The sequence below is a fragment of the Lycium ferocissimum genome, unplaced genomic scaffold (genome assembly GCF_029784015.1).
Source record: "Lycium ferocissimum isolate CSIRO_LF1 unplaced genomic scaffold, AGI_CSIRO_Lferr_CH_V1 ctg15469, whole genome shotgun sequence".
NCBI lineage: Eukaryota > Viridiplantae > Streptophyta > Magnoliopsida > Solanales > Solanaceae > Lycium > Lycium ferocissimum.
This window is the reverse complement of record NW_026716057.1, coordinates 1-9,378: the sequence shown is the minus strand read 5'-3', so window position 1 is coordinate 9,378 and position 9,378 is coordinate 1. Positions and strand designations below refer to the sequence as shown.

At 37.6% G+C, this 9,378-nt stretch overlaps 1 protein-coding gene across 1 annotated transcript; it reads left to right on the top strand.

The window, feature by feature from the left end:
• Positions 1-427: 427 nt before the first annotated feature.
• LOC132042464 (uncharacterized) lies at positions 428-3,492 on the top strand. The gene is made up of 7 exons (XM_059432997.1): positions 428-687; positions 863-1,110; positions 1,202-1,309; positions 1,390-1,573; positions 1,646-1,898; positions 2,260-2,335; positions 3,241-3,492. Exons 2-7 carry the CDS (start codon positions 901-903, stop codon positions 3,490-3,492), a joined length of 1,083 nt encoding a protein of 360 aa, XP_059288980.1. The 5' UTR covers positions 428-687; positions 863-900.
• Positions 3,493-9,378: the final 5,886 nt, after the last annotated feature.

Here is a 9,378-nt window from a genome sequence, read left to right as displayed (position 1 = left end):
TCGTGTGTGATCGACGATGACAGTTATGGTTGAGGATGGCGGTTGTGGGTGGTGGATGATGATAGTTGATAATGGTGGAGGGAACTGAAGCAGTGGTGAAATTACATTACAGAAATCCTTGAATGAATAACATCTTAGTGATATTAAGACTTTGTTATAGATATTAATAATTTGGATCTATTCAAACCCATTAAATGTCGCAACAAAACAAAAATAAAAACAAACACACTTAATAATTGGACTATGCATAATTTAGATTCAGACCTAAAAAATAACTATCCTTAATTAATGATTGAAATATAAGGTGCAAATAAATAAGGCTTTAATAAGGGGTTAAAGAACCTATCATTTGACTTGTTATACGCGATTTTAGCAATACTTGTAACCATAGCACTATTCGCATCTTAGATTTCAACTTATTCCCGCATGTAAGGTAGGTGGTAACTCTAATCTCATCTACAAAATTTTAACATTCATTCTACTTGTTAAGCCAAGAAATAACAAAAGCCAAATTCATAGTTTCCTCTTTATTCTTATGAGATCTCATAAAAAGAAGTTTAAGTAAATTTTCATAACTGGGGCCATTATTGGGCAAATATATATGGAGCATGTATTGGATTAACATAAAAAATTGATGGTTAAATTACATGGATTCATCTTGGCGCCTGAGGAACGATCTTGAAGCAGGTACTTCTTTGATCACCCTCTCCCTCCATCGTTCAGCGTATACTGCAACAAAATTGCATACCTATTAGAACAATTATTGTATCATTTTAACTGTAATAATATATTTCAATCACATTCTTGTATGTGTGATATTTATATTAATTACATTTAAAGGGGCCGGGTGATGAAATCGCAGAACTAAATTGAAGGGAAGAGCGTGCAGCATAAGAAAAGATGCACGGGCACGCGCGGTCAGGTTCAAATGTCGGAAGGCGGCCTCAGAATGCAAAGGCGGCGGCACAGAGGCTGGCACAGGTAATGGCATGTCAACAAGCGGATGACGATGATGAGGAAGACGAGCTGTATGAGTACAACCCTGTCGCTCCCTCAACTGCTATTAGCCTTGCTGGTGGAAGGCCCAATAGAAGTACTCGTACTCCTCTGGTAAATTAACTATCTTAAATCTTACTGAAAAAATAAAACAATGTTATTTGGGAAAGTAGACTTCAGTTTCAGTTTCTTTGTTCTCTATTAGTCAGTTCGTACATCGATAGAACCAAAGGCATCGACTACACGTCCGGCATCACAAGGAATTCGACCATCTACCTCGACCGACTCTTTGGATCAACAGCCCTTGCAAAAGGTGAGTACCAATAAAGTACATTCTCGTTTTGTCATTAATCACAATTGGAGGTATGATTTGGTTTGTTTGTTCTCTATCAGACAGTTCGTACATCCTTAGAGGCAAATGCATCAGCTACACGACCAGCATCAATTCGTACATCCGTAGAACCAGTGACTACATGTCCAGGATCAGTACAAGGAATCCGACCATCTTCATCTTCGGAGTCTTTGGACCAGCAGCCTTTGTCAGCTCGTTCAACGACGCCTATCCGAATTTCTCTCCGTTCATCATCAGGGGAACAACAACATGTACATGTTCATCAACATTCTCAGTCATCTACTTCCGCTTCTGCAGCTGTCCTGAGTAAGCTGGCTTTTCAATCTAAGAACACTTTGGAACAACCACCATCTGCTCGTGCACCGACTACACCTTTGGCTGCCAATCAATCAAGTGCCCACGAACAGCCTCTATCTGCTCGTTCTCTTGCACCTAACCGCTCCGGTCACTTTGCTGTCAAGCCCCTTCCTGTTGTACCTTCTAATATGCCTCTCTCACTCAGGCCAATTCCTGCAACTGAGGCTCAACCTGAAGCTCGTAAAGATAAAAGGTATTCTTAATTAGCAATACTTTAATTTTGCATTTCTTTGATTGAACCCATCTCAACATGTATAATAACTTACTATGAATAAAGAGTAAAGCTAGTAAGCATGGTGAAGTCTCGAGTGTTTCTCCATAGTAGCTTGACATATTAGACATATAATTACTACTACTCACTCTTCAGCTTTAGAATTTGACCTCTAGTTTTTTCTGAAATGTAAAACAGTTGACCATCCATTCCACATTCTAGATGTTAGTCTTTGAAAATATGATGACCATGTGTAAACGCAAGAGTCGACTGGGCATACATTAAACAGTTTTGTGCATTGCTGACTATTTTTTAATCTTTTATTTATTGGGTCACCGAGCAGGTTATCAGTAGATTTTGGTACTTTCAAGTACAAAGAACCTCCCATTCAGCCATCTTCTTCTGCTCTACAAGATGAGGTTAGTCCATTTCCAAACCTTATCAATTCTAAAAAAAGAGAGAGTTTAGACTTGAACTTCTTGAACAGAGAAGGTTTTGTAGATTTTAGAAGAAGAAGAACTCTGTATTTTTGTATGTCTTTATATTTCATGAGAACAAGTACTTATATAATTGATTCCAACTAATTAAGAAAACACAATCAATTACAATAAAAGGAATTATTCCATTCCTTTAATTACACTAGGAAAAGAAAAAAATAAAATCTCCCAAGATCATGCTAAGTAGTTAACACAATCAATACTTTCCCTCAAGAAGGAACAAAGATGTCACACATAGACAACTTGCAATTAGAGTATGAAAAGTCATTGCTGAGGCCTTTTATAAGCACATCTACTAGTTATTTTTCTGAGGGTGCATGAAGCAAACTCAAGATGCCACTGGTAACTTTCTCTTCGGTCTTGTTGAAAAGGATTCTGAGTTATACTAATTGCAGCTTTTTTTTTTTTTTTTTTTTTTTTTAAACAAAGTCCACTAGGCTTTTTGGGCCTAGGGCTAGTTTTATTAATTTTCTAGAAAACAAAAAATACCCCAAAGGGAGAGTACAAGTAAGGGGACTAGGCCTTACCCTACTAATCCTATGAGGCAAAGAACCTCTAAACTAACGGAATGTAGAAAAAATGAACTCGAAATGATCAAATAAGCTATGATCACCACGAGTTTATAACACACTCTATGATGATATTACACATGATAATGCTAAAATAATGAGAAAATAATACAAGAATAAAGACAGAATCCTTAATCTCTGAACTTGTAAAATCTTCTATATTCATTGAAATTTCCACCTTGTCTTGTTCTTCATGCCTTTCCAAAAAATCTTGAAACTTTATCATTTCTTTTTGGGATCTTGTGGATTTTGTTGAAGTGGCAGGGTGAGTCAAGGCTCTTCTTTGCTTGTCTCATTGGTATACCGCCTTGGGACAAATTCTTGATCATTTTCCCATCCCAACCTGCCCTTCCTTGCATGAGTTTTGTGTCTTTTTACACTTTCCACCCGTCTAGGGAGACCAGATCCCCATCCCTTGCAGCATTGTGGAAATTTTGTGCAATCGACTCCTCATCCATGTCAATCCTAGGACCTTCACTAGATGGTATTGCTACTTGTAAGTTAGTTTGAGGCTTTGCAAGCATACCTTGTTGTTGTTGTTGTGTAGTGTCCATAAGATTACCGCTGCTATTTCCGCTTTGCTTTACTTGGTTCTTTAACTTCGACAACTGCTACTATCATCTTGTTTCAGTTCAGCTGGTGTGTTTATGCCCACCTCTTGACCTGCAATTATTATTGATGGATCTGTAATAGCCAAATGTCCCTCAACTTGACTGCTGACTTCATTAGCAACTTTGTTTTGGCTGTCTGCCGGAAACGGCAGACGGCAAACTGCATTGAAACAAAGACAAACTTTAGTTTACATACACAACCGGCGTGACGGCAGCAAACTTTGTTTAAATTTACATGCTGCGAACCTACGGCAAATCATTGAAACAAAGAAACTTTGCTTGTGTAGGGCCTATCTGAAAGTCATCTTCCACATCATGTTGAACCCTGTCAAACATATTGTTAACCTCTTGAGAAGATGTAATGGAGTCTGCATAATGTGTAACATCAGCTTGTTTGACTCCATAAATTTCTCCTTCCTCTCCATCTTCTTCAACCTGTTCACTCCATAACTGCCTGTCCCTATCAGTATTAGTAGCATTTGAAGGAACTTCTAAGCAAGCTTGGTTCAAAGTAACAAGCTTCTCCTCTACTTGACTATCTTTCATAGATGGCTTCATGCTCTTTATTGGAGTGAAAGCTTTAGCATTAACATTAAGTTGCCAGCTTTATTGTGGCAGTACAAAGAAAGTTTTTTTTTTTTTTTTTTTTTTTTTTTTTTTTTTTTTTTTTAAGACAATCTCAATTCGTAGCTTTTATAGCCAAAAAAACTCACAATCACCCTAGGCCATAACTCTAAATTATGCTTTTGCACTTTTTTTTTTTGTGGTGAAGTGACAAGTTTTTAAATCTCATTTTTTGCCAGCACCTAATCATATCTTGCTTCCATTTAGAATTGCAAAAACTTCCTTCTGATTCTAGAGAATGGACACAGAAAAATAGACAAGTTAAAGGATCCGTAAAGGGAAACAGGGAGTTATATGAAACAAAATTAGATAAAGGATGTTCAGTACAAAAATTGACTCCTTTTTGATGAAAAATTGTTAGAGAGAAAAGAAAGAAGAATTTCAAAGCTCCAAGGAGGAACTGTAAAGAAATTGCAGTTGTAAATTGCTACAGGAATGTTGAAGATAGAGAAGGAGAAGGCTAGAAAGTTCTGAATTATTTTTTCTCTCTATTGTTTCATTTCACATGCCTATATATAAAGTGTGAGTATTAAAAAATAGATAATAAGCAAAATATCTCACACTAAACTAAGTACATATGTGGCTCACTAACAACCACACATTTTAACCCAAAAAACTAGTCTACTACAAAACTCAAAATATCTACTAATCTTGGAGTTTCTAGCGAAATCTTAATTTCCTAACACTCCCCTTAAGATTTTTCATTGAAACTCCTTGCAACATTCTTTGAAACTCAAACTTGTTGGTGGGAAGAGCCTTGGTTAGAATATCAGCTTGCTGTTCTTCACTGCTGCAATGCACCAGCTTAACTTCACCATTCTTCTCCACATCTCTTAAAGCATGAAATTCGATGTTGATATGCTTCGTTCTTCCATGCAGCACCGGATTTTCAGCCATTAAAATGGCTGATTTATTGTCCACATAGATCTGTTGGTTCTTTTGGCAACAGATCAACCAACAGATCCAATTCAAACAAGATTTTTCTCAACCAAATTCCTTTATTTGTAGCAGATGCAGTAGCCACATACTCGGCTTCCGCTGAAGATTGAGCTACAATATCTTGTTTCTTTGTGCTCCAAGAAAAAATCCCCGAACCAAAAGAAAATGAGTAACCAGATGTGCTTTTGTAATCATCCAAACAACACCCCAATCGCTATCAGAATAGCCAATAAAAACTCCATTCTCCACACTTCTATACCAAATTCCATAGTCAATTATTAGCTCCAAAGTGTTTAGTGCTTGGACTTTGCATATATCGGGACAACAAACTAGCAGCAAACATTATGCCTAGCCTGGAAGCAGTAAGATACAACAGGTTTCCAATAAGACTTCTATAAATTTTTGGATCTGCCCTGTCTTCACCATCATCCTTCATCAACTTTTCATTCACAACAAGTAGAGTTGCTAAGGTTTGCACTTGTCAAGCTTGAACTTTTTTAACAGATTCAAGGCATACTTCTTTTGGGACAAGAAAATTCTTTCACAAGATTGAGCAATCTCCATTCGCAGGAAAAACTTCATCTCTCCTAGATTAGACATCTCAAAAGCTTTTAACATTTCATTTTTAACTTCTTGAATCGCAAGAGGATTTTCACTTGCGATCATCAAATCATCAACATAAACTGATATCACAATCAACTTCCCATCAACTTGCTTTTTGAAGTACAAAGTAGGCTCATTTAGGCCTATGTTGAAGCCTTGACACAACAAATGAGTATCCAGCCTACTATACCAAGCTCTTGGAGCTTGTTTAAGACCAGAGAGTGCTTTTTTAAGCCTATACACATTTTCTTCTTCACCTGCAACTGTAAAACCTTAAGGTGGTTCAACATAAATGTCTTCTTCAAGAAAACCATTGAGAAATGCAGATATGACATCTAAATGGAAGATTTTCCACTTGTATTATGCTGCAAGAGTGATTAGAAATCTTATTATCTCGTGCCTCGCAACAGGAGCAAACGTATCTCCAAAATCCACCTCAGGCTGCTGAGTGCCTTTAACTACCAGTCTAGCTTTATGCTTGAAAATGGAGCCATCTGGATTGAACTTTGTTCTATAGAACCATTTGACACCGATAACGTTCTTCTGTTTTGGCCTTTCAACCAACTCCCAAGTGTCATTTTTATTGATCATGGCAAACTCCTCCTTTATTGCATAAACCCAAACTTTATGACTTGTTGCTTCTTCATAGGAGGACGGTTCAACAAGAGCAAAATTGCATTGCTCATAAACTTCAGCTAGTGACCTGGTCTTTAAAACGGGAGAATCTGTTGTCAATTCAACATTTGAATTGTGTTTTGTTCCAGCAATATGACTAGAGAAAGTATCACTCTTGTGCGGATTTGAGGTTGTAACTGAAGTACTCCCACCTTGCTTTTTTACAACAATATATGGATCCTAATCATAGTGGTTGGACTTGTCCACTACAAGATCTCTACTGACGAACAACTTCTTGCTACTAACATTATACAATCTATACTCGTTTGAAACTGTGCTAAAGCCCAACAGAATGCAAAAAATTTCCTTGCTATCTAATTTTCCTCTTTTAGCATCAGGAACATGTGCATAGCACACCGAACCAAATACCTTCAAGTGTCTTGCAGATGGCTTTATACCCATCCACGCTTCAAATGGCGTCATGCTTTGGACTGTTCTAGTTGGCAATCTATTTAGCAAATAGACTGTAGTATTGATTGCCTCGGCCCAAAAATATTTAGGCATCTTCTTATCTGCCAACATGCATCTTGCCATCTCCAACACCGTTTTGTTCTTCCTCTCAGAAACCCTATTCTATTCTGGAGTGTAGCTAACAAAGGAATTGCTGTTGAATGCCCAAATCTTTACAATACTTGCTAAACTAATATGAAGTATATTCAGTTCCATTATCTGACCTGATATACTTCAACTTGCAGCCACTCTCCCTTTCCACCATAGCCTTGAATTCTTTGAAAACGAAAAACACTTAAGATTTGCTGCTAAGAAAGTAAACCCATGTCATTCTAGTTAGATCATCCATAAAGAGTATAAAGTATTTGTTTCCACTCAAAGACGCCGTCCTCATTAGTTCACATAAATCTTTATGAACCAACTCTAGCTTTTCCTTAGCCCTCCAAAGACTTCCTTTAGGAAAGGATCGTCTATGCATTTTATCGAATTGACATGACTCACAAACATCTCTGCACATGTCAATTCTAGGTACATCAAGCACCATACCCTTCGATTGCATATATACCAATGAACTAAGGTTGTAATGACCAAACCTTTTGTGCCAAAGCCAAGTATCATTCAATTCAACATTAAAAGAGCAAGTATCAACATAATAGCGTGAAATTGAAAAGGAATTGTTGATCATGCTAATTTTAGCTACTTCTCATCCTTCAGGATCATAAATGACACATTTTTTATCCTTGAAATTAAGAGAATAATTTTTGTGAAGCAACTGAGCAACGCTCAACAAGTTTTGAGTCAAGCTTGGCATATAAAGAACATCATTAATGATTTTCATACCTTCGTCAGTAGGAAATTTTACTGACCCTCTACCTTGAGCTTGCACCAGTGCACCATTTCCAAGCCTCACTTTAGTTCTGTCAGTTCTATCTAAGGTAACAAACAAATTTTCATCAATTGCCATGTGCCTTGTGCACGCGCTGTCAACATACCAAGCATCCATCAACATGTGATATGTGCGAGGTAAAATCATGTGCCTCAACTGGTAAGTTGAAAGCGCGTGCACAAGGCATATAGGAAATCACTTTAGTTTGTCGAGAAGACTGACCACTTTGATTTTGCTTTTGCCTGCAATTCCCCTCGATGTGCCCATAATTTTTACAATATCTACATTGAATTGGAGGCCTTTTTGTCTTCTACCAACAATTCTTCTCTAAGTGGTTTGTCTTCTTACGAATACCACAAGGTGGAAATTTTCCTTTTCTCAACGAATCACTTTAGTTTTCACCCGATTTTACCTCTCTAGAGTTATCTAAGAAGACTTTTCTAGCTTCCTTCAGTTGCTTGAATTTATGTCTCACTTGAAAGGCATCTTCTACTATCCCTTCACTTCTCATAGTTACCCTTTGCTCTTGGACTTGCAATTTGGAGATCGAGTCAACTATTTTAAGAGTAGTCAAGTCACAAGACTCTTCAATAGCTGAGATATTTTATTCAAACTTGTCTGGAAGGATGACCAAGATCTTCTCTACAACTTTCTGATCTGGAAAATCGTCACCAAGTATTCTTATCTGGTTGACAATCTCCATTGGCTTGGAAGAGTATTCTTTCACACTATCTGAGCCCTTCATCTTTAAAAGCTCAAACTCTCTCTTTAAAGTTAAAACCCTAACAGACATTACTCTATTGTTACCTCTTTTGTCACGACCCAACTAGAGAGCCATGATGGGTACCCGAAGCTAGCCCACCGAGCACCACCTTTCAGACTTATCATCAAACTAAACCTAAACATACACCATTCTCAACACAAGCTTAATATGAAACGATCTTTAATTACTCCTAAAAATGTACATATATGTACAAGCCCACGAGGCTACAAAATAGTATACAAGACATACGCTAAAGAGATCACAAGACATCTACTACCCACATATATGTATCTACGAGCCTCTAACTGGAGTACTGAAATCATAAGGACGAGACAGGACCCCGCCATGCCCCAAATATATACACAAAAGAATATACCAATAAGCGGCAACTCCAGAGTAGTAGAGTGCTCCTGTATATCTGCTAATAAAGGTCCTAGGCGTCTGTGCCGTCTCCTTGTCTACCTGCGGGCATGAACGCAGCGTCCATAAAAGAAAGGACGTCAGTACAAACAATGTACTGACTATGTAAGGCATGTATAACAACATAATCAAGAAATAAGAGAGCATAAGATGAAGAGATAACCTGTAACTGATCGCCTTTTAAGGCGGAATCATGCATGCTAACTTTTACTCTTAAAACAAAATCATATCACATGTATATGTACATAAGTAAACTGTCTGAGTCACATATCATCATTAGCCTGCATCCGGGCTAATCATCTCACGCCGCCCACTAGTGGTGACTGCCCAGCCAACTAGGCACGGTGTAATCATACATAAAAATAAGCATGCATGAGAGCCCAATGAAAGCTACAAATCATATTCAGGTATTTGTTGGAAATTCC